General features: G+C 36.8%; 5 protein-coding genes across 14 annotated transcripts; 3 read left to right on the forward strand and 2 right to left on the reverse strand.

Moving 5' to 3' along the window:
- Positions 1 to 2,198: 2,198 nt before the first annotated feature.
- LOC129285712 (syntaxin-121-like) lies at positions 2,199 to 4,176 on the forward strand. The gene is made up of 2 exons (XM_054921537.1): positions 2,199 to 3,067; positions 3,373 to 4,176. Exons 1-2 carry the CDS (start codon positions 2,500 to 2,502, stop codon positions 3,795 to 3,797), a joined length of 993 nt encoding a protein of 330 aa, XP_054777512.1. The 5' UTR covers positions 2,199 to 2,499; the 3' UTR covers positions 3,798 to 4,176.
- Positions 4,177 to 5,350: 1,174 nt separating this feature from the next.
- On the forward strand, positions 5,351 to 6,680 carry LOC129289235 (syntaxin-121-like). Its single transcript, XM_054926029.1, has 2 exons — positions 5,351 to 6,114; positions 6,219 to 6,680. The coding sequence occupies exons 1-2, from the start codon at positions 5,553 to 5,555 to the stop codon at positions 6,572 to 6,574; spliced, it is 918 nt and encodes a 305-aa protein (XP_054782004.1). The 5' UTR covers positions 5,351 to 5,552; the 3' UTR covers positions 6,575 to 6,680.
- Positions 6,681 to 8,480: 1,800 nt separating this feature from the next.
- Positions 8,481 to 12,978, forward strand: LOC129312926 (uncharacterized). 5 transcript variants are annotated; one of them, XM_054955720.1, is made up of 12 exons: positions 8,481 to 8,612; positions 8,707 to 8,727; positions 8,830 to 8,930; positions 9,855 to 9,912; positions 10,007 to 10,050; positions 10,133 to 10,213; positions 10,299 to 10,369; positions 10,481 to 10,591; positions 10,924 to 11,006; positions 11,457 to 11,673; positions 11,911 to 11,994; positions 12,529 to 12,978. In XM_054955720.1, the coding sequence occupies exons 1-12, from the start codon at positions 8,591 to 8,593 to the stop codon at positions 12,593 to 12,595; spliced, it is 960 nt and encodes a 319-aa protein (XP_054811695.1). In that variant the 5' UTR covers positions 8,481 to 8,590; the 3' UTR covers positions 12,596 to 12,978. The 5 variants fall into 5 exon arrangements, with proteins under 5 accessions (XP_054811695.1, XP_054811704.1, XP_054811711.1 ...); XM_054955736.1 differs by having other exon boundaries at positions 8,585 to 8,612; positions 8,830 to 9,581; XM_054955729.1 differs by lacking the exon at positions 10,481 to 10,591.
- A 536-nt stretch (positions 12,979 to 13,514) lies between these two features.
- LOC129312953 (33 kDa ribonucleoprotein, chloroplastic) lies at positions 13,515 to 15,589 on the reverse strand. 2 transcript variants are annotated; one of them, XM_054955758.1, is made up of 4 exons: positions 14,960 to 15,587; positions 14,712 to 14,813; positions 13,876 to 14,184; positions 13,515 to 13,786 (listed from the first exon to the last, which is right to left on the reverse strand). In XM_054955758.1, exons 1-4 carry the CDS (start codon positions 15,365 to 15,367, stop codon positions 13,658 to 13,660), a joined length of 948 nt encoding a protein of 315 aa, XP_054811733.1. In that variant the 5' UTR covers positions 15,368 to 15,587; the 3' UTR covers positions 13,515 to 13,657. The 2 variants fall into 2 exon arrangements, with proteins under 2 accessions (XP_054811733.1, XP_054811737.1); XM_054955762.1 differs by lacking the exon at positions 14,712 to 14,813 and having other exon boundaries at positions 14,960 to 15,589.
- A 2,850-nt stretch (positions 15,590 to 18,439) lies between these two features.
- On the reverse strand, positions 18,440 to 23,394 carry LOC129285410 (nuclear transcription factor Y subunit A-10-like). Of its 5 annotated transcripts, none has more exons than XM_054921136.1 (7): positions 23,140 to 23,394; positions 22,790 to 22,830; positions 22,292 to 22,609; positions 20,816 to 20,922; positions 20,655 to 20,723; positions 19,538 to 19,678; positions 18,440 to 19,335 (listed from the first exon to the last, which is right to left on the reverse strand). In XM_054921136.1, the coding sequence occupies exons 3-7, from the start codon at positions 22,545 to 22,547 to the stop codon at positions 18,934 to 18,936; spliced, it is 975 nt and encodes a 324-aa protein (XP_054777111.1). In that variant the 5' UTR covers positions 22,548 to 22,609; positions 22,790 to 22,830; positions 23,140 to 23,394; the 3' UTR covers positions 18,440 to 18,933. The 5 variants fall into 5 exon arrangements, with proteins under 5 accessions (XP_054777111.1, XP_054777096.1, XP_054777089.1 ...); XM_054921121.1 differs by having other exon boundaries at positions 22,778 to 22,830; XM_054921114.1 differs by having other exon boundaries at positions 22,790 to 22,834.
- Positions 23,395 to 23,804: the final 410 nt, after the last annotated feature.

The following is a 23,804-nucleotide window of genomic DNA, read 5'->3' on the forward strand; positions in this document are numbered from 1 at the left end:
GAGTGTTCTTACTGAGACAATATTACTGCTGACATGACTCTCTCTATTAGGTTGGGCCTTGGGGTGAGGATAACTGCCAAAAATATGGCCGATTCTTTTGTTTTATTGGCATCTGGGACGCGCTTTAGACGCTTGCAATCGTAACATTTGGTTATTGGAGGGAAAGAAATCGGATTTGGATATCATGCATTCATAAAAATAAAATTAAATGTAAAAGAAGATGTAAATACATGGATAGAATTAGATAGAGGAGATATTTGGATCCTGCTTTCTAACTAATTGTACTTCGGTAAAATCAAAACCTAGCAGACTTGTTTCTCGTTTTAGTTTAAACTAACCAAAAAAAAAATCCTTCATATATTAAATTTAATGTATAAATTTGATTAATAAGTGTAGTTTCTACTTAGTATCAAAAACTTTAATTTAACCTTGATCTTCATTGAACCAGAAGCTGATAATAAGGGAGTATTTAGAAATTATTTCCCTGGTCTTCGGTCATCACCTTTATACAAGCGTGCCATAGCCCTTTTTCTTTTATTTTGAAAGGAAAAATTCTTAGATATATGTAACGTTGGCGGGAACGGCTTTCTAAAGAACAAAAGTAGATATGAAAAGAAAATTGTGCATATCATCTTCAAGGCATAAGCAATACTTTCCTTAAAGTTTAATTCATCCCCATCTATTTTAGTCTTTAAATGTAAGTTGAGTTGATGATGAATTTTTTTCAAGATATAATGAAAATCCTTGAATATCATTTGCATTATTAGGACTCAAGTCAATGAACAATAATTTTTATAAAATAATAATTTGACTTTATCTATGATGCACTTAAAGAATAAAAACAATTAATTTCAATAGTTGGATATTGTTGGATATTTCAAATTAGTGATGTGAGAAGTATTTATAAATATTGAAATGGTACTTTATAGTGGTACCTTTTTAAGTAATAATTTTTTTTTAAAAGTTATAATCGATATTGATTCATATGAACAATCTTATGTTAATTGACACACATAACTATGTTGGTTCATGAACCCATAATTTAATAATTAATATTAATCAATGATTATTTATACTAACTTTTCATATAAAGAAACATCTTTTTAATATATACGGTTTTTTTTAGAATACAATTTTTTTTATCAAGTGATACCTTTTAATTTTATAACCTTCTAAAGGTGCTTTTAAAAATTAGAGAGACATGACATTAGTGACTAAAATTCACTGTATAAACTTCCATAAAAATTTATTAATTTATGAGGACATGACTTTTCAAAAACGCATCTCTTCATTTTAGAAAATATTCCCACATGTAATTCCTATTTTCTTGGGTGGACTGTTGATTTCTTGGGTGGATTGTTGAACCACTTCCTTTAATGTCACTTCCCTATTTCAATTTATAAAATACTTTAAAATAAAATTATACATATTAATAAATCTCATTAAATATATTTTATAACCTATTTTTTAAAATAAAAATATAAACTTTTAAAAACATATTTTACCATTTTATTTGTGAAAAAATATTAAAAAAAGAATATAATGAGAAGAATAATATTTAAAAAATATTATTGATAAAATTTTATTTTTATCAAAATATTTTATATTTTATAAAGGTGCTCCTACGAAAATGTTTTATAATTTAATACTGAAGTTGTATTAACCAAGCTTGCAACAAACGAAGAATATGGCAACGTTGAAGTCCCGTATATAGATGGGGTCTCTCCATTACTTCTCATCTACATTTCCTCACTTTCCATCTCTGCCACCTTTAACTAAAATTTCAACCGTTCAAATTTAATATATTATACAACTATTATAATTTTCATTGATATACATATAAACTTTGAAATTTTGTGCAAACAGTTTAATAATAAAAATGGGGACTAAAGAGAAAAAGAAATAGAGAGAATTCACGTGAAATACAGACTTTTGTTCAAAACTCCATTAAAGTTCAAAAAATCAAATGCTAAGATCGCTATAAATTTTTTTGTTATAGAAAAGGATATACACTGTTAAAGTTGCCACCTAATACACCGCTGAACTTAAACGACCGTTTTATTTTTTTAAAAAAATTGATTTAATGAAATATAAATAAAATAGAATTTTGATGGTAAAAATAAAATTATATTTTCATCCAACAAATACCGTTGTCTCTTGTAAGCTGCAATTTTGAAATCGGTGCTCTCCTTGAAGCCGCGTGAGGAAAATTCCGGCGTATCAGGATCCATTTCCTGGAAACCAGACCTTTCAAATTATAATTTGGCGTAACAAGTTAACAGACCCACCTCTACGCGCTTTCTTCAATCTCTCTTCGCTCCCTCTGAGCAGGTATTTTCATTTGCCACGGCGTCCCGTACCTCCATTGACTTTGTTTTCCATGAACCCACCTTCCCATATCCATAAATGCTCTCTTTTCCTCCTCCTCCCTCCACTGACAGTTTCAGATCCATACCTTAGTCTTGAAGCTCTCTCCCTCGTTTTTCCTTTCTTCTGAAGATGAATGACTTGTTCTCTGGCTCCTTCTCTCGCTTCCGTGGCGTGGAATCTTCGCCGGACCATCACCAGCAGCACCATGTCATCGAGATGGGTTCCGTCGAGGTCTCCTCTGAAGGCGGCGACCTCCACAAGTTCTTCCAAGACGTAGAATCTATAAAGGACGAGCTGAAAGAGCTCCAAAGACTGAACCGGAATCTGCAGAGCTCTCACGAGCAGAACAAGACCCTTCACAATGCCAAGGCCGTCAAGGACCTTCGCTCTCAAATGGACAGCGACGTCGCTCTTGCTCTAAAGAAGGCGAAGCTCGTCAAGGTCAAATTGGAGGCACTGGAGCGATCCAACGCCGCCAGCCGGAGCCTTCCCGATTGCGGACCCGGGTCGTCGTCCGACCGGACTCGGACGTCCGTGGTGAACGGTTTGAGGAAGAACCTGAAGGACTCCATGGACAGTTTCAATGAACTCAGGCAGCGGATCTCCTCCGAGTACCGGGAGACCGTGCAACGCAGGTATTTCACGGTTACCGGCGAGAATCCCGACGACAAGACCATCGACCTCCTGATTTCTACAGGTGACATCACCTGTATTCTTTTGTTGTCGTTTGTTATAGTTCTGTACCAAAACATTGACAAAACAATTTTGGAAATGGTTATAGCACCAGTTACTTCCCTTTATAAAACCATCATTCCTTGAATCACCAACTTTTTAAATCGAAATACGCCAGAATTTGCAAAATCAATTAAATGGAGAGGTGCTTTAACTTTTTGCAGATTCTTGAAGTTACGAGCCACTTACCCATTATCTCTAATTTAACCCAAACTTTGGAGATTCTATGTAATCGACCTCAACTCGAGTTGTTACACTTGCTGTATGCAGGTGAGAGCGAGACATTCCTTCGGAAAGCCATCCAGGAGCAAGGCAGGGGAAGAATTCTGGACACCATTAATGAAATTCAAGAGAGGCACGATGCGGTGAAAGATTTGGAGAAGAATCTGCAGGAGTTGCATCAAGTGTTCGTGGACATGGCAGTACTGGTGCAGTCCCAAGGAGAGCAATTGGATGATATTGAGAGCCACGTGGCGAGAGCGAGCTCGTTTGTGAAAAGTGGGGCCCAGCAGTTACAGACAGCAAGGAAGCACCAGAAAAACACCAGGAAATGGACCTGTTACGTAATCACGCTTCTGCTCGTGATTATCTTGCTCGTGGTGCTCTTCACTGTGAGGCCATGGCAAAATAATAGCAGTAGTTCGTCAGCATCACCGCAAACACCTGCACCACCACCACCTCCTCCTGCTGCTTGAACTTACAAATTTATTAAGAGTCTATTATTAGTAATCTAGATTCCGATGCTTGTGGGATTCATTTATTTTTCCGTGAAACCAGAGTTTTTATTCTCTGGCTAGGATCGATCTGGTTGATGAGGTGGGGCTGGTAGGTAGGGTGACCTTCAACAGTTTAATTTCAATTCGAGCTAAGATAGGAGGAAGTTTAGGTGGATATGTATGGCTCTATTGATGGGTAGCTCATGGTTTTGGGTATTACATTCTTTTCCTGTAATTAACTTTATATGCAAGAGGATCAGTTGCCTGTTTATTGGCGGCTTCATGTGTATTCTCTTGGGGATGTTATTTACGCAATCTACGTTGAGTTTGAGCATGCTATATACATACTTTTTTCTTATGCTTAACGTCTCTTTCCTAAATATTGTGAGCCTAATGGCATGTGGCAAATGGTGATATATAGCAAGACTTGAGTCCATTTTCTCAGTTCTCCTTTAACGCTTCGTTTCGGTGTTAGCAGTGGTGATAGCAAGACTGAATATATATATATATATATTTTTTATCTCAATCATCACGTAACAGATAACACCCACTTCAGTAAAAGTGACGTTGTGCTGTGTTATTAGTTCATGTATTTTTTTAAGGGATCTTGACATAATAATTAAAGACAGGCTTTAAACAAAGGTGGAAAGAAAAAATAAGTTCTTTTTTTTTTTTTGATGATATGCATATAATTAATGGATGAATGTAGGAACAAATTAATTAATTGTTTTCTGGACCAAGGAGCAAATTAAACAATTGCTATATATACACAGACATAGTCCACGCGCAATGTCATTGATATCCTCCAGGAAAAAAAAAGCGAGAGTCGTCTCTTTTAGAAAGACCACTTCCTCTGAAAAAGTAATATTTCAAGCTTTCAAACATCATTTTAGGTGGAAAATACGCAAATTTCCAATTAGACGGTGTTTTCCTCAATCGAACTGTGTTCTGAATCTAGAATAGCCAAGCGAGACGTTAAAATAGTAATTTCATTTAATTTAAGATGGGATAATGTTTGGTTCAATAAAAAAAAAATGATGATGATGGTTGAGATGCCTCAAGAATAAACAAAATAAGCAACTACTATAATTGCATGCTAATGGCCAATCCATGGCTCTAAAGACACCGTCGAGTTTCAACTGAAAAGGACCCTCGAGGTTCAGTTTCAGTCCCGTTTTCTTCTGCTCGAGCGACAATTCAAGACTTCGGCAGATCTTTCGCTTTCTCCTTCAGGCAACTGAAATTATCAGCTGCATGGAAGGACAAGGATATGGTACTTGCACATACGTACCAATAGATATCATCAATCAATTACCTCGCTCCTTTTAGCCCCACATGACCATAGGAAGCTTCCTCAGCTGTTACGACAAAAAACTCCGCACCACACTGTTCATGATTTCTCCAACTTCTATTTGACTATTTCGGAGGGAGGCGCTAGCCCAGAAAACAACATTTAAATAAAGAAGGAAATTTCCTATGTACCCATTTGTCCCGTCTCTGTTTTCCGACCTTGTAAACTTGACCTGTTAATGCCCTCTCTCTTGCCTCTTGTCTCTTGCAGCATTTGAACTTGAACCGGCCTTCCATTTGACTCGTCCCCACTATTCCCACCATTTTTTAAACCCAAAGCTTAAACCAGCCTTTAAAGTCGCCCCTCCCCCACCCATTACTCCGTTCAATTTACGCTCATTCAGATTCTCTCTTCTCAACTGATCTCTTCCAAAGTTCTGCCTAATGAACGACCTGTTCTCCGGCTCCTTCTCCCGCTTCCGCGGTGAACAGGTCTCGCCGGACAACCAGCACCACGTCATCCAGATGACGGACACATCGCCGTCGAGGGACGGAGTCAACCTCGACAAATTCTTCTCGGAAGTGGAGTCCGTCAAGGAGGAGCTCAAGGAGTTGGAGAGGCTCAACCAGAGCCTCCGTGGATCCCACGAACAGAGCAAGACCCTCCACACAGCCGACACCGTCAAGGAGCTTCGGTCTCGCATGGACACCGACGTGGCCCTCGCTCTCAAGAAAGCTAAGGTCATCAAGGTCCGCCTGGAAGCACTGGACCGCTCCAACGAAGCCAACCGGATCTTGCCGGGCTGCGGACCCGGCTCTTCGTCCGACCGGACTCGGACATCCGTCGTGAGCGGGCTGAGAAAAAAGCTGAAAGACTCCATGGACAGCTTCAACAACCTGAGAGAAAAGATATCGTCGGAGTACAGGGAAACCGTGCAGCGTAGGTACTTCACAGTCACCGGCGAGAATCCCGACGACAGAACCATCGACCTGCTCATCTCGACTGGTGAGCGGTGGCCAGTGGCCACCATGCCTGCGTCTTCATTCTCAAGCTTGTGGGCATTCCAATTCTAATTATGAAATTATTAATCTGAATTATGATTTATGAAGGTGAGAGCGAAACATTCTTGAAGAAGGCGATACAAGAGCAGGGGAGGGCGAGCATAGTGGAGACGATAAAGGAGATTCAAGAGAGGAATGACGCGGTGAGGGAGATAGAAAGGAACCTGAAGGAACTGCACCAAGTGTTCATGGACATGGCGGTGTTGGTGCAGTCGCAAGGGGAACAATTGGAAGATATAGAGAGCCACATGGCTCGAGCTAATTCCTTCGTGAGGAGTGGAGTTCGCCAGCTCCATGTTGCTAAGCAGCACCAGAAAAAGTCCCGCAAATGGACTTGTTTTGCCATCTTACTGCTCCTCATTATCGTCTTAATTATACTTCTCCCCATTCTTCTCAGAAACTGACGCCGCCTTCACCTTCGCAAGTATATCAAGAGATTAGAGAGACTCTGTTCTGGTCGTGTGCATATTTTGGTTTTATCCAACTGTCGTCATTATGGTGATTTTGCTCCTTCCTTGTTTTTGTTTTTTTTTTTTAGCTGTGTTTTCTTCTTGATCAACCGCTGCATGCTCTTTTCTTCGATTTCTTCCTTTGCGAACAGAACGTTTGTTGAATATACGATCCATCATCCATGGTTCGGAGCAATAACCATACACGATACTTGAGAGTGGTAATGTACCTCTTTGAACGCGGTTGGGACTAATATCAATAGACAATCATCAGGATCAATCAATGTTTCGCGATCGTCGTTATGCTCCCTCTCGTACTTAAGAATTGTTTTGATCCTATAAATAATTTATATCATTAAATTTTTATCATAATTTTTTTTATCTTTCATTAAATATTAGAAAAAAAATATGTTATTAAAATATATATATTTAATAAGAGTAAAGTTGAGAATTTATTAAATTTTAATATAGAATTAATGAGTTTTAAGAATTTTTTAATACTGATAAAATATGTTAAAAGTAACTTATAAATATGATTAGAGAAATACCTTTTAATGTCTCCTTAACTTTATATAATCATATCCTCCATTTAATTTTTTTTATTTAATTTAATGAACATTCATTTTTCCATTTTTATTATTAATTAAATATTTTTAAAAATAAGATAATGCTTTTTTATGGCAGTGATTAAATTAATAATATATTTATTTTAAAAAAGAAACTTATGTACTTAATTTTATGCATTTAAGTGTTAAATACATTAAAGGCATTTGTCCCAATCAAGCCAATATATTGTAGAATATTTATAAATGATTTATTCTAGAATGGTTTTTTTTATTAATATTGTTAACACTCTAAAATTCATTTATTTTTATTTAATTTGATATAAAATTATATTAAATGCACGAGATTAATTAAATATAAAACCATTCCTCGTGGTTTAACATTAAACTAGTATACTTCCAAATAATATCATCATCGACGCTCTAATTAATTTGATAGAGTGAGCATGGAAACTTAAGGCTGAATTAGATAGCATAAAGACAAGGGAATTCGTCCTTTCAAATTAAAAATCTTTAAATTTTATGAAGTTTATATTTTTAATAAAGAAATAGAAGATTTTTTTTTATTTATAAAAACTTGTGTGTGTGTGTGAGGAAAACTTCAAGACAGTTCATGAATATTAACTTTAGGGATTCGCTCCCTAAAGAAAAATATATTTAACAATTTTTATGTGAATATAATTTAACAAATTTGTATGGCTCACTCCGTTTTATATAATATTTTTTTAATGTCTATTGTAAAGATTTTTCAATTAGCTTACTAGAATTAATGAATGATAATTAATTCATTAAATAGGTTTTAAAATAATTTTTTTAACTTTACTCTTATTAAAAATATAAAAAAAAAAAAGAGATCCAAATGATACGACGAGTCCTAAAATCAAATTTATAAATAAAATTAAAAAATATAATAAATAATTTTACATATATTTTATATTAATTATTAAAAAATCCTTCTACAAAATGTAAGCACAGAAGGAAGTGCCTACCATATAGTATTCTTGCATTAGCTAACTGATCTTGAGAAGTCATTCAAATAGTTTCCAATGTCACTGCCAAATTAAATAAAAAGCACATTTCCTTCCTTCCTTCCTTCTTTCTTTCCTAGAATAAAAGGCACATTTCTATTAATTCTGTAATTATTAAAGGGAAACACTTGGTCAACAAATATCGGTAAAAATGCGATTCAGACCCAAATTTCATTGCTGATGTGAGGGATTTATGAATACATAATCAATTTACAAATATTAACAAAAAAAAAAAAGAACCAATTTTAGACGTCTGCGTGTGTTGGTGTTACCGGTGAAGGGGTAGTTAACCGGTAGCAGGACAATATAAAGCAGGCGTAGCGAAGCAAAATGGACTTCTTGGCATTCCATTGCGAGAAAATCGTAAGCTCAGGGGAGGCATGGCGACTATTCGAATGATAGGTAAGTCGCTACGTAAACTAATTGATTTGCAGATTCACTTGTCACGATTAATCCTCAGAGTTTTAACTAATCCTCTCTCGTACAACCGATGCAGATATAGCTGTCAACTTCACAGGTCTGGCATTTTATCAAATAGTTGTTGGGCGTTTTTAGTACACTCCGTGTTTGTTACCCATAGTCTAGTTTAGTCATTTTAAACATCAAGATTCTCCAACAGATGGAATGTTTAAAGGAATCTACAATGGCAAGCAATGTCACGTCTCAGATATTGCAACGGTTTTAAACAGAGCTTGGAGTGCAGGGGTCGACCGAATTATAGTACACCATATCCTGATTCTCATCCTTTATCTCCAATTTATGCGGATTAATCCAATATTAGCTTTAACTTTGTGTCTAATTTGTTTACTAAGTTGTGAGATGCAAAAGGATGTAACTTTAGCTGGTAGACAAGGCTGGGCAAGTTAAGCAAAGAGATGAAACCCTGAATTTAGAAAGTAGATTTTCTTTTAAGGTTCGATTAGGAATCTTTGTTGCCGATATCTTCTTCGTTTGGAGGATTATTTAGCCTTGAATTGGGATATTTGTGAATCCCAGAAATAGTTAAGCTTTAAGTTTAAGCGATCTTTCGTCTTTGGGGATCCATTAAAGCATGAATTTTGACTTCTGAGACATTGAGATGCTTAAGGCTTTCAAAGCTATAACCACAGATTCAAATGCTGTAATTGAAAAGGGGGAGGAAGAGAGTTTCTGTTGTAAATTATTATATGTTTGTCGAAAATCCCTCAAATGTGTGAATTCCTTGCACAGTGACAGATTATTATGGACTCACTTCCTAGCACCAATGAGAATTCCTCAAAAATGAAACCTACAAACATGGAAAATTGACACGGATAAGGATAAGAAAACTGGTGGAAAAGAAGTTTGAAGAATTCTTCATTCTAGTCTCTCTGAATGTTTCCACCAGCTAAAGTTATATTATTTGCTTTGAGTCAAATTTTCCAGTATCAGCCTCAATGCAGGAAACCTTAATGCAATTGACTAAGTAGAATCTCACGTTCCTTTTGACGACACTCTATACCAACAAATCCCGACAGAGGAAAAATGTCAGAAGTCCCTAAAAAGCAAACAAGAGGAATGTGATCGCTATTGATATGTTATTCTTGCATATGATATGTTTAATGGACATAAATTTGATCTGATAAAATGTAACCCGTTTTAGTGTGTGGACTTGGTTTATTGCAGGTAACTGGTGGATCCCTTGAGGAATCAAGAGAAGCTCTTGCAATTGCAGAAACAGATGGTTTGTTTATATTACCTTACTTTCTCGTCCATATAGACTTTAAAATGCAAGATTTGCCTCTTCAGCCATTTAATGATTAATTAGTTTAATATAGGACGGCTTTTCTGCACAGTTGGTGTGCATCCAACACGCTGTAAGGTTGGTTTCCTCCTTCAGAAAATTTCTCTGGATGGGTGCTTTGAGTTGAAGTGTTTTTAAATGGCTTGGTGTTTTGGTTCAGGAATTTGAGGAGAGCGGAGATCCAGAAAAGCATTTTCGGGCTCTTTTGTCACTGGCTAAAGAAGGAATTCAGAAAGGGAAGGTATGCTTGTAATCTGAAGATAAAACACATTATTTCCTGCCATGACTTTTTCCTAAATAATAATAACGGTTTCTTCTTTTGTAAGGTGGTTGCAGTTGGAGAATGTGGATTAGACTATGATAGGCTTCACTTTTGTCCGGCAGAGATTCAAAAGAAGTATGCAATCGTAGCATAACTCTTTTGGATAGATTGGTTCTTTTATCTTCGTATTGTTTACTTATCAATAGCATCCATCTTATTGATTATTTTCTTTATTGTGAAAACTAGGTATTTCGAGAAGCAGTTTGAATTAGCACATATAACAAAACTGCCAATGTTCTTGCACATGCGAGCAGCCGCTGCAGATTTCTGTGAATTAGTTGAGAGAAATAGGGAAAGGTGTCATTGCCAGGGCATGCTATTTTATAGTCAGATAACCAAGCGATAAAGTTTTAATGTGTATATTGTTTGAGTTATATATTCTTTTAGTTGCTCGAAAAGATAGGACCTTTTTTCTTCAACGTAAAAGAAAATGATGGAGAATTACATAGGAATTACGTTGCCAGCATATGAAAAAAACATCACACTCATTTTCATTACTAGCCACATATTATAAAAATCCACACATGAAATTTTAACATAAAAATTGAATGTGTCTCAACTGTTTGTAGTTGTTAGCATCAAGACTTGAGGAATTTAAATGGACTTTATCAATGCCATTTATATGACAGGTTCGCTGCTGGAGTGATTCATTCATTTACTGGTAGTGCCGAAGATTGTGTTAAACTTCTCTCATTTGATAATATGTACATAGGTAAATCACTCCGTTCAACATCAGAAGCTTTTATTTTATCTGGCAGGTTACCAGAAAATGAGTTATCTCAAGAATATATGTAATATATGAAAATACAAAATTAAAAGCAAAAGCGAGTGAAACCAATATTTAGGCTTGCTTCATAGTTGAACTGATTGAACTGGTTGGTGCCATCCATTTTTAAGAACAATGACAGTTAGCGGATCTTGGTTGCAGCTGCTGGCAATGGCTTTTCCTTTGTGCATATACTGCTCTAAAAATCAACTGATGTGTTGCCTATCTTATTTTTGTCTTTTTTTTTTTGGGGGGGGGGGTGGGGGTGGGGGGCAGGTTTCTTAGCTAATTGACATGCCTAAATTTGTTATTTCAGATCTAGGACTACCATAACTAACTGCTAACAGTCTAGTTGTCTCTCGCTAATGGTGTGGTATGCTTGTGGTACTATGACAGGCATAAATGGCTGTTCGTTGAAGACGGCTGAGAACCTTCATGTAGTAAAGGGTATTCCTGTTGAGAGAATGATGATTGAAACAGACTCACCATACTGTGAAATCAAGAACACGCATGCAGGGATTGGGTTTGTTAAATCTACATGGCCTTCTAAACAGAAAGAGAAGTATGATCAAGAATGCATTGTCAAAGGCCGGAATGAACCCTGTTCAGTTAGGTAATTGAAATGATTTTGCTCATGCTGAATTGATGTCAACCTCTAAATTGATTGACTGGTGCATGGTAAATGTAGTTGAGGATATTGGAGCCTTCTAATTTTTAAACCAACGATTGGATATTACCCGACAAGTTTGGTCTCAGCTTTTGCAATTATTATCTACCTTAGACTTATGTGTGTTTAAAATTACGTACGGATTTACCTTTTTCTTTGAACAATGTGGTTATAATATGCCAGGCAAGTTCTTGAGGTGGTTGCTGGCTGTAAAGGCATCAACGACTTGGGTAAACTTGGTGAAACAGTGTACCACAACACATGCAGGTAACGCAGTTTCCATCTTGAGCTTGTCCATTGTTGATGGAAATTTTCAGCGGTCAATTGTGAAAGCAGATCCTAAATTAAATTTTATATTAATGGATGAGCACGTCTTTCGAAGTAAAGAATGTATTTACATCGGGAGAATTATGTAAATAGCATGTAGGGGGGATGGAAAAACGGCAAACTCGGTTAAACCGGGTCTGCCTTGATTGAATTTCTCTGACACAAACCCACAGCGTCACATGTTAGAACCGAACTATGTTGTGCGGACGTTATGAATCAGTTACAGTCAAATGTGAGTGTACATAGGAAAATGGATTCTGTTAGGAACTCTGCTGCACGCTTGATATAATTCAATACCGTTATTTTTATCGAATATGTATCTATTTTATTTTCTTTATGCACTTAAGTTAAAGACCAGAAGGCATGCAACTCCCTTAAACAGTCTATTCGTATAGGATATAGTCATAATTGGACGGCTGCTTTGAATGGGTTAACACAGAATCTGGAAAATTTACAAGTTTATTCGATTTGCAGGGTGTTTTTCCCCCATGACCTGGATTCAGCGGCCGATGCTCTCCTGGCCGACGGTGATACGTCATAGACAAACTTCTAGCCAACTTTACTCCTATTGATTCCTGTACTTGCCTTTTTGGTTCTCTAATCCTTCATTTTTTGTCATAACATTTTTTGAGTTGTTCTTCAAGTGCAAGTGGACTTCAAGTATCGTCCCTTCTGTCACAACGTTACTGTTACACACACCAAGAAGCGATTACCCAGAAAGCAGTCTCATGAACGACAGATTAGTATTACTGTTCAGGGTCACTATGATCGTTTTGCTTTTCATGGTGCAATGCAAATCAATCTGTTCCCCACCCCCCGTTTATTGTCATGAGCAATGATAATTGTCTCCCTTATTACTGGCAATAAATTAAAAAGATTACTACGCTGCAAACCTGTACATGGCTTCGCAGTTTTGTGCTGTTACTTCTTTGTTCTATGTTTGTCTTAAGTTTTACCTCGTGCATATCACTATCTCCGTTCTTTACAGACAAAACCCAGAGGATTTTCTAATGAGTTGGAACGTGGTTAAAGGAGGTAACGTGATATAACTGAACCAACTACGAATACACATTTGAATACATACATGCATGCATGCATGCATGCATACATACATATATGATGGCATTGCATAGAATTCAAGCGTTATCATTACCCCGTGATGTTTCAAAACCTCACCACAAGTGACATAAAATCCTTGTCGAACTTCCATGACTATGATACTATGAATTGAAAATCCTTATTCAAACGCGCTTTTTAACTTTGTCTTGAGAGGAGTGAATAAAAGATCTAACTGATTCGCACATCAAACCTACCACATGACTCTATTATTAGGATTCTTAACAGACCAGTGATGAAGTGTTGGGACCCTTGGCATGCTGACATGTTTTGGTATTAATTTTTGCATGGTTTTTTGATGGCCTTGTATTGTATTAAAAATCTCAAGAAAAAGAAACCATGCATTTAATTTAACATGAATTTCTTGATAAATATATTGAGCAGCCGTTCTAAACATACACCCCACAACCGCCGGGTCGTGTAGTTAGTATTATACCAATTTGACCAATAAATAACTGGAAACGGAGGACCAGAAGGGGAAAAATCCTCATGTGCTGACGCTAGACACCAATTCCGAGCTATCAACATTACCTTGTGCAGTTTCATCCATTGATGGAGGAGATACACTTGTCCTATCTGCAGCCAAATTCAGTCTCAAAGCCCTGCCTTGAACCTCCTGAAAAACATTACATTGGCAAACAAAGTGGTTATACTAACCAGAAGATTTGGCAGCAAAACCAACCAAGCCACCATGATTGTTCTTACCACACCATTCATAGCGTTCAAAGCAGCCTCAACGTCCTCAGCAGTTTCAAAAGAGACAAACCCAAAGCCTCGAGATCTTCCGGTGTCCCTTTCATAGATGACCTTGGCACTCAAAAAGCCTGGCTGACCAGCAAATGCATCTCTCAGACCCTGTGAAGTCAATCCCCAACCAAGGTTTCCAGCATATATCTTGTGAGGACTGTCCACGAAGCCTCTGTAGTTATTCCTCACTTTTGGCCCCATCACTAGTCTTTCGCCTCCTCTTGGCACTTCTGGGAAGTTTACCTTCACCGTCCTACCTCCAACTTGCTGCACATCACCACAGTCACATCCATTCAAATTTGCATTAAACTTTGCGTTAACACATGTAAGACTTGAACAAAGAGAAGAAAATGAATACATTATGGATGATTATGACTGAAAATTACGAGAAAAATCCTTCACTTGAAGGATACACAACAAACCCCCAATATATTTTGAGGTGAAACACATGAAGTGAGGACTTTTGTTAACCTCCCTCTTTAGATAAGATTCTAACTCTTTACCACTAGCATAACGTGATACCTTTTATATAGATTTTAGGGTCACAACTAACTAAGATTAACAATAATCACCTTGATTCATCCAACACTTTGAACACTTGTAAACTTAACATAATTACAAGGAAACCTTTTTTTATCGTGGTCTTCATAAGCCCTTTGATGAACAGTTCTCAGGTCTAGATGATATTTCAAATTGCTCATTCAACATACACTTCCAATTGAAGCTTATGTCAATAGTTCATTTAAGATCTGTACGTATTGAATTCGGTACGAGTAAGTGCGTGTGAAACTTACGGAGCCATCAAACATCCGAATGGCTTCTTTAGCATCCTCAGCACTTCCCATTGTGACAAATGCAAATCCTCTGCTTCTATCCGTGACGCGATCGTATACTATCTATAGAATTCAATAATACAAAATAAGGGGAATCCATACGTTGACTACTATATACATTTAAATAACACAATAGCTTGGAATTTTGAAATCAAACAGGAAATGTAGAGCAGGCATTATTGAAAGAAAGGAGGGAATAAATTGCAAACCTCTACAGACACCACATTGCCAGCCTCTTGAAAAATCTCAGACAAATGGGAAGAAGTCATTGAAAAGGGCAAATTTCCCACATAGAGCCTCCCAGCTTCGTTCGAGTCTGATACCTTTTGGTCATCCTCGTCTTGTTCTGATTTTTCAGAGGGTTCTGGTTCTTCCTGCTCAGCGCCTGTGCTGTCTTCAGCGACTTCGAATCCGTCGAAGGCAGCGGAAGCCAAACGAAGATGATAGAGCGAGAGAGTAGAGGAATTGAGGAGGTGGGGTTTGAGATTGAGGGTGGGAGGTTTATGAGAAAAGGGTCTGAAAGGGAATTTGAGGGTGATTGAGAAGGAAGAGGGAGTGACGTAGAGGCTATGGAGTCGATTGCAGACGGAAGAGGAAGCAGTGGCTGCAGCAGCCATGGAGGGGGGGGGAGAGAGGGGGAGAGAGAGAGAGGAAATGGCTGAAACTGTGAAGAAGTGAAATGGCAGAGAGAGTAGAGATTAAAAGTCAGGCATAGGAATTGAACAAGGCACACAAATGAAGGAGAAGCAGCGTTGAGGCTTTCCAATTGAGCGGGGAGAAGGATAAGGTAGCTCGCTTTCGGATTTTTTTTCTCTCTCATTACCTCCTCTCTCTCTCTCAGAAAATTTTGACCTGATAAATTCTACTGGACGTCCGGACCCACATCATATATCTCCCCCCCCCCCCCCCCCAAAAAAAAAAATCCCACTCATTGCCACTATGGAAGGATGTAATCATGTTCTTGAATCCAATGTGGAAAGTCATGCGTTTAACCTAAGCCAGGAAAATGGATCAGCATCCGATGGGCTGACCCGTTCAGAGTTCAGACCGTAAAAATATGAGAACCAGATCTCAAAAATGCCATATTTTGAAGTGTTCGGACTTTTGGGCTCGATCCTACAAGGCCTTAAAAAAATATAAATAAAAAGATCACCTTGCATGGTGTTAGAACTCAATTGGAATTAGGAGGGGAAGGGATCACAATTTCACAGGCCGCATGGTTCTTCGGGAGATTCTTAATAGGATAAAAAATAAAAATACTCACAAAGTGATCAATAAAAATATCAATATTTTAAAATTAAAAAAATGATAAAAAATTTCATAACGTTACATAAATGAGTGTAAAAATGATCAAACCGTTAACTTTGATATAATACTATTAATTTTGACCGTTTAAATACTGATTATGCATGCCACGTGTCAGTTTTTGTTGATATAGACCAATATGAGAGCAAAAATATTCATAAAGTCATCGATCAAAAGCAAAAATACCCATAACGTTATCAGAATTCGTACAAAAGTGATCAATCCAACAAACTCTTTAAATGTTGACCATTTAGTTGACACTTAAACAGAAGTTAACAATTTTTTTGTTGTTGATGTAGACAAAATATTCTTAAATGAATTTCTACAAATATTCATCGATCATCGCATGAGTATCTATAATGTTGCTCTAGTAAATGCAATAGTGACCAATCCATTAAAATTCATACCATGTGATTTCTTTCCACCGTCACGTACTTCACCCCAATCCTTCCTTCCTTCTTCTTCACTCATTTTTCTTGTCTACAAAATCTCAAATCCAACATAGTGAGATAAATTGTACACAATCGAAGATCGAGACTAAGTACACCTCCTATGCTACCCTACCTTAAAAATATTGTCACAACCTTAAATAATTTCATTCATAATAAGTTGAAAATTTTTAAATGTTCGCCACTGCTGTAATAAAACAAGCAATTTAATTTGATATTTGGTGAAAATGACAATTTTTTCACATAATATTCATACAATGATCAATTAACTTCTAGAGAATTTCGTCTGAAAATATTTTTTCCATGTTAGCAAAAAAATGATCAACTTCTGCTTAGGTGTTAATTAAACGATTTACATTTAAAAAATTTAATGGATTGGTTACTTTTGCACCAACTCTGATAACGTTATGAGTATTGTTGCTCTTAGCTAATGATTTCGTAGATATTTTTGCCCCTTTATTAGTCCATGTAAGCAAAAACTAACGCATGACATGCATGGTCAGCATTTAACAGTCAAAGTTAATGGTTTAGTTACTTTTACACCCACTCATATAACATTATGGGTATTTTTTTTCTCACTTTATGATATTGGATGCCCCTGACTAATTATTTTGTAAGTATTTTTGTTTTTTTTACCTTTAAGTGGAACTGGGAAGTTAAAATTCAATCTGTATGTAGAGTCCAATGATAGGCAAGCTGGCTAAAGAAGTAGAGAAGGCCTTTATTATTCCTCCTTGTTTGAGGCGGCTCTTAATTTCTTGAGGAGTTTAGTATCCTCTGATAATTTAGAATTCCAATCCCCAAGGTATAATTTATCTTTGATATACTGAGATTAGCCCTCTTATTTATTTAAAAAAAAAAACTCAATTCGAGTTAACACGTCAAACTAATTAATTAGTAAACTAGTCCTTTAGCTAGTTTGATTAAGAGTTTTGGACAATGTCACTCGGTTTGAATTTTATTTTTATTCTTTTCCCTCCTTGTTGAACTTGAAACAACATTGTATTGAATTTTTAAAAATAGCTGTCTGTCATATTTGTGATTTAGTAACCATCTTTTTTGCCAGATTATGTATGATTTATACATGATTATTTGATTTACTCATGAGTTAATAATTTTTATTTAATATTACTCTTCTTTTGGTATGACAGATTCTATATTTTTAATTAGATTATATTATTTTAATTATGAATGCATTGATCTCGATTCAATTATGATTGGACCATCTACTCTAAACCAGTATCTTGACTAGTTAAATGACTGATTTGATTTTTAATACCTTGTCATCCTATTTTATTTTTTAAAATTGTTTTCTTTTATATTTGATATTTAAGAAAAAGTAGAGCAAAACAATGACTTCAGAATTTTGTCACAAACACTTTGTTCTCACTTTCGTTTTTCTTCTCCCTGAAATCACATCCTGCACCAACACAATAAGCACAAAAAATAACGCAAGCGGACAAATTCTTAAATAAATGTGATACATCAAATTATCCGGATCCATCCAATAAAAATTAAAATTCAATCAAAAAAAATTATATGCTATTATTTTTAATGACTTTATTTTTCCTAATAAAATGAATATTTAAATTTTTATTTTTCTCTCTACAATTATTAATATCAAAATCAACTTACATTTAATTCATATAAATATTACATTTTTATTAGATAGATCATGAATTATATGGTGCACCAAATTTGCCTAAAAATTTCTCACCACAAGAATTTGCTAGAGAAAGTTTTCCTTCTAGAAAGAATAAAGTCGTCACCATTATAAGATATTATCTAAATCTGTTTATAGTAATAAAAATTTACTTTTAAGAAATCAAAAAAATGAAAAATAAAACTATTTTAAAGGCACTTTTTAGATAGAGTCGCAGCACATTGTCCTCAAAAGCGGAGTTGCTAATTCTAGAGAAACGATACAATGATACATATCGGGAGTCCGGGCAAATGTTTTATTTTGAAACAAACACCAAAGGTCAAGTTGTATGATACATGGATTCACAAAGTCAGGTCCGGACGAATAAAACACCACCACGCTTACATAATTAAGTTCCAAAGCACACGTGCAAACTAGAGTCATGAACACATTTTAAACAAACACACCCGCATAAAAGCTTACCCCCTTCCAGGATATCAAGTCATTAGCATGCGATGTGTAAACACGCCAAAGACGGTCAGGCCTGAGGGGAAAGGCAGACAGTAGTTCTATAGATAATAATAATGAGCCAAGGACGATTTGCCGTTAATTTTCATGAGCCAAGAATGATTTGCCTTCAAACCAGATGTCGGAGAGAGCCTCACAAACGAAACTCGCCACAGTAACCACAAAGGAAAACGCGACAAAGCTTCTCCATCTGGCTGGGGCAAGGATGGGGATTTGGTACAACGTTAGTGCACCAACCCCATTGTGTTTCCTTGCCAAATCAAACTTCAAGGCTGCAGCATTTACCTGGTGCTGCAACCCATTTGGCGGGCATAACTATGCCGCCACTGCCACTCTGATTATTCATCATGCCTGCAAGAGTGTGATGAACAGCTGGTCCAAGATAGTTGAACGTAAAGCCATGGTCAAGACCTCCCCTTGTATACATGCTAGTCACCTCTGACCCAGACATGTGCGGACTGCTTCCACTTGTTTCCTTTGATGATTGCAGCACTTCAGAGCTCTGAGAACCAGTAGACTGCAATTGACCATCCCCAGTTTTATTCCCTTCACTTCCAAATTTTGCATCGCTGTCATTCAAGTTCTTTGTGTTCAAGAAACGACCACCGCATCCTCTTGGTCGGCGCATTGCATGGAGATGGCGTGATTCATGCATATAAGGCTGCAAGACAAGGACGGCCATCAGGTGAAGACGAAAGGCATGTGATGCTTGATGATTAATATCAAGCAAATCCAAATCACTGTAACTATTTCTTGGTGATCAACTCATTGCTCAGCAACCTAACCATTCATGATTTGGTGAGACCATTCCACCCCGGCTATAGTGTTTCAAGGTCAAATTATGATAGTATAAGAGATTATACCTTACGACGTTTGGTCATTTTATTCTCCAGCACAGCCTTTGCTCGGGACTGCCGACGTCGGATGATTCCATGGTACTGCTTAGCATTAACATAAATCGGTCCATCATCAGATGCCATGTTAAGTGGCAGCATCATACGGCCCTGAATCATTACAGGTATATAAAACTTCGACTCAGGATTCAGAATTTAGCAGAAATCGTACATAGCACATTACCAAGAGGTAATTGAAAGCAAAAGAATAATGCAATATAAACTACAGTTTTTATGAGGATGAGCAAAATTACTACATTCTATTATATCTATTGAATTTACCCGCCTAGGCCTGGACAGTATGATAGCGCACCTCCCCCAACCCCACCCCAAAAAAAAAAAAAAAAAAAAAAGCGCGCGCGCGCGAAAAAAATAGAAGCAGAATCCAAGATCACAGTATATTTATATTAATACACAGTACATGCTAACCTTTGATCGATACAATATATTTGAAAAAAAAATAAAAATTACCATTTGAAGGACATTATATGAATTTTGAATACATACATTTTATTACTTGTGGGTGTGGAGATTTTATATAAATAAAATTCATGTAGATGGGCTTCCGCTTCAGAAAACTTGTTCATTATGATTTTTTTTGGGTAAATGGTCCGTGACAAGGGATTAAAGGATTTAAGAGGGGCGGATAAATTTTACTCATTAAATGAGTCCGGAGGTGGGAACTATATTGGCCCACCCATGATCATCCTTAATTCATATGAATGTCACTCAACTGAAAATCACGGCATTTCCTTTTTCCATTATTATCTTACTTTAGGTCAATAGTAATGAAAAAACATGCACTCAACTACACTTTTTTCGTTCAAAAAAAAAAAAAACTACACCTTTTTTGCCATGCACAGTCAAAATAGATATACTTCAGAGAATTATAAGAAAATGTACTCTCTCATTTATGGGTTGCCCAGTCAAACTAGATTATACTTTTGAGAATTACAAGGAAAATTGGCTCTCTCATATATGGCTACATCATGTTACTATGAATTGATAAAACAAATTTACCACGCAAGCATGTTAAAAGAATAGCATGGCTTATACAGATTAAGATGCTGATGGAGTAAGGACTGACCGGAATTTGAGGTCCATAAGTTGAGACGATCCCATAAAAATGATCCATATAAGGATACTTTGCGCAGATCTACAATGTAAAAGAGTGGCAAAGAAATGGAAAATCTGGCCAGAAATTAAAATAATAAAGCATCAAAGGGGTCATTTTGTGAGGAATTTTACCACAGGCTGATTGATTCCTAGCTCAACATGAGCGCGCGGATCAGGAATTGATGACTGAAGTGATATGCCAGTCTGAGACTTCTGATCACCTGACATTTTACAATCATCTAAAGAAAAATATTTGACTAGTTAATCACAGGTGGACTTAAGTGACAAGGCAAGAATTCTCACTTGATAATTTAGAAAAAGAATTGCCACTCTCTGAAATAGGTTGAAGCAACCAAAAACTCAATTGGAGCATAATTCTAGATTCCAACCTTACGCCCATAATCATTAAGAAAGATCTTATCCACTATGTTTGCAGTCAGCAGGTGGAAATAAAAGAATACTCCTGTTTGATCTGCTCATTGAGAGCTAATAAATAGAACTTCCTGATGACTAGATTACCAGAACCTTGTCTTTATGCGACTTTCAAGTCAGTAAAAGATAGAGGCAGGGGCGAGGAAGAGGGAGATTACAATATTTATTCTCTCTTTTTGCAGAGTTCAAGTCCAATGAAAGTATCCAATTGATACAAGCCTCTTTCCCAAAAACGTCTCAATCATTACACTCTTTCAACCCATCTGTAAACAATATAGATACACTCATGCATCAAATTAGTTTCACCTAACGCTCTGTCAATGTGTTAAATAATAAGGATTCAACGGGACTTGAATTTCATTTAAGGCAGAGAGAATCCTAAAACAAATATGCCTTTCCTTAGTTGAAGTGATGCTACTAAATGCATTTACTTCCTCCCGAAGCATATCAGCAACTGAAGACCATGATAAAGGAAACCTCCTATGAGGTAACAGCAGAAGAACGTTTCCTCAAGTACTTAAATCAAGTCTCCGACTATTGCAATGCTCAAATCAGCACTGCCATGTGGCCCTGGTAAAGAGCCAATCATTCTAAACAAGCTTCGCTGTAATCATGTCGTTCTTTCTAGAATGCTTGTGTTTCGTTTTAATTTGGGAGGAAAGGGGGGTGGGAGATTGCCCAGGCGCATTAAGAGAAGGCATTTGCTATTAAACTGGCGTTAAGACCTCAAATTTACTTTTTTTGTAAGCTAACTCGGCAATTCAAAGTGGGCAGGTAGGACTGTAAGAAATGGGAAGTATATCAGAACAAAAAATGAGATCTGGCGAAACAGAGTGCTACTTCTGTATGGAGGACGATAAGCCATGACCCATCACACGCCTCATCTTTTATGGAATTTAACTCAATAAATAGGAAGACAATATTAAGTAATCGATAAGGAGTAGGCCAACCCCATCTCCAGCGGGCTATTAAAAATTTCTGAGACAAACAAAGTGCACCATATACGTCTTATCTACCCTAGGCAACCTCACATGAAATTTACTATATCAGAAAATTTCGGCAGGAGGATGAATGGGAACTTGCTGGTCATGTCCTTTTTTTGAAGTCACAAAGCTCCTAAAATTCAGTCACACACTGGGAGATAGGTCCAAATTTTGAATTAAAGTAGAAGATTACCTGAAAAGATAGCGAGCTCAGTGGTGTTTCCTTTATCAAACACTTGTTCAGCTCCTCTTCCCGCTTGCTTAGTGGCAACAAGTTGGTCTACATGGCTGGGAATCTCCAGCGAAAAAGCTTTCATTTGGCCACAAGACTCGCCAAAAATTGTTTGGGACCCTAACGTACTCCACCACGGGGCCGAAGTTACAGATGACATATGCCCAGCGGAATTGTGGGTAGCTCCTTGAGCTTCTTTGAAATAAACAGTTTGCATGGTCAAATACACACCCCAATATGATCCAGATGACGATTTATCTTATTTCTGGAAACTATTTCCTGCAAGAAAAGATTTAACTCTAAAAACCACCAGTATATTTGAGCAAGTGAAAATATGCAGGGAAACTCGTTAAATAATTTTCACAAATGAATCCAAAAAGAACAATTAAAGAGGGGGAAGGGGAGAAGGAAGTGGAACTTCAACAAAGGGAGGGGGGGAGCACGCACACACTGTTTGACCTTGGGAATATCTAGTCTTCAACAGTAGCGTCCGTTCAAGCCTAACTGAATCAAAAAGCGATACATTAGAACAGAAAATCTACAGTTTATTAATCTAGAGAATGATGTTCGCAGAAGGCTACAACAAGAAACAGTTCAGAACTTAAAAATGGAAGAGAAGCAGCAGAAAACAGCGGATGCGGCCGCAAGAGACCATAAATCACAGGTGAAGAAATACAGAGAAGCACGAAGAAGAAGAAGAAAACCTCGGAAGTGTGAGATGGATAAGAGCCATAAATCGAAAGAAGAGGGAAGAAGAGAAGACTCACATGCGAGACAGAGCATGAAAATCAAGAGAAAAGAAGAGTTACCCCATTAGGTTGGAACCATGTCGGTAGAATGAGAAGCAGAAGCACACGAGCTCCGAAAAAGAAGCGTTGGAATCGAAGGAAGACGGCCGATAAAAGCGTCCCAGTCTAGCGGAAGTAGACGCCAACCCCCAATGGTCTTCAGTGTCAATGAACGCTCTTCCTTATGACTGCGCCACCCTCGCTCTCTCCTTATTTATGTTCCATTTATCATTTCTGTCCTCACTCCTCAGTCGTGACTCCCAACTTTCTCTCACTTCGTTTCTCGCTCCCACTTTCAATAATCCAAAATTTTTTGTATCCAACTAAATAATCCAAAAGTTTCCGCTACTTTTTCATTTCTTAACCATACCATGTACTATTATATTTATATATTTCAGATACTATAATGAAAATATATTTTATCTGATTTTAAATTTTAAATACTATTCTTTATGTTTTGTAATTTTATTGTTGATGCAATAATAATAAAAAATTAGCATAAAATTATCACTTTATTTTTTATGCAATAATAAAATCATGAGCAGTTTTGAAATGCTAATATTATATAGAAGATTATATTTTTACGGGTAAAATAAATTGAACGTGGGTAATAAAAAATATGAAATGAAATTTAATAAGACCTGGCACTGGTTTATGTGTTTTGGCTTCATACCCAAAAGAATCGT

Source organism: Prosopis cineraria, unplaced genomic scaffold, assembly GCF_029017545.1.
Source record: "Prosopis cineraria cultivar Desert tree isolate PC_DT_omini unplaced genomic scaffold, ASM2901754v1 PC1, whole genome shotgun sequence".
Lineage (NCBI taxonomy): Eukaryota > Viridiplantae > Streptophyta > Magnoliopsida > Fabales > Fabaceae > Prosopis > Prosopis cineraria.

What these genes read in the sequence shown, in the direction of transcription:
- LOC129285712 (XM_054921537.1), top strand. Translation starts at nt 2,500, where the DNA reads ATGAATGACTTGTTCTCTGGCTCCTTCTCTCGCTTCCGTGGCGTGGAA. An exon ending in CGACCTCCTGATTTCTACAG is followed by an intron (nt 3,068 to 3,372) that starts GTGACATCACCT and finishes TGCTGTATGCAG; the next exon opens with GTGAGAGCGAGACATTCCTT.
- LOC129312926 (XM_054955720.1), top strand. Translation starts at nt 8,591, where the DNA reads ATGGCGACTATTCGAATGATAG. An exon ending in ATTTGATAATATGTACATAG is followed by an intron (nt 11,007 to 11,456) that starts GTAAATCACTCC and finishes GTACTATGACAG; the next exon opens with GCATAAATGGCTGTTCGTTG. An exon ending in AATGAACCCTGTTCAGTTAG is followed by an intron (nt 11,674 to 11,910) that starts GTAATTGAAATG and finishes ATAATATGCCAG; the next exon opens with GCAAGTTCTTGAGGTGGTTG.
- LOC129312953 (XM_054955758.1), bottom strand. Translation starts at nt 15,367, where the DNA reads ATGGCTGCTGCAGCCACTGCTTCCTCTTCCGTCTGCAATCGACTCCAT. An exon ending in GCAATGTGGTGTCTGTAGAG is followed by an intron (nt 14,814 to 14,959) that starts GTTTGCAATTTA and finishes TGAATTCTATAG; the next exon opens with ATAGTATACGATCGCGTCAC. An exon ending in TTCGGATGTTTGATGGCTCC is followed by an intron (nt 14,185 to 14,711) that starts GTAAGTTTCACA and finishes GGTGATGTGCAG; the next exon opens with CAAGTTGGAGGTAGGACGGT.
- LOC129285410 (XM_054921131.1), bottom strand. Translation starts at nt 22,547, where the DNA reads ATGCAAACTGTTTATTTCAAAGAAGCTCAAGGAGCTACCCACAATTCC. An exon ending in TGAGCTCGCTATCTTTTCAG is followed by an intron (nt 20,923 to 22,291) that starts GTAATCTTCTAC and finishes ATTTTTCTTTAG; the next exon opens with ATGATTGTAAAATGTCAGGT. An exon ending in AAATGACCAAACGTCGTAAG is followed by an intron (nt 19,336 to 19,537) that starts GTATAATCTCTT and finishes CTTGTCTTGCAG; the next exon opens with CCTTATATGCATGAATCACG.
- LOC129289235 (XM_054926029.1), top strand. Translation starts at nt 5,553, where the DNA reads ATGAACGACCTGTTCTCCGGCTCCTTCTCCCGCTTCCGCGGTGAACAG. An exon ending in CGACCTGCTCATCTCGACTG is followed by an intron (nt 6,115 to 6,218) that starts GTGAGCGGTGGC and finishes TGATTTATGAAG; the next exon opens with GTGAGAGCGAAACATTCTTG.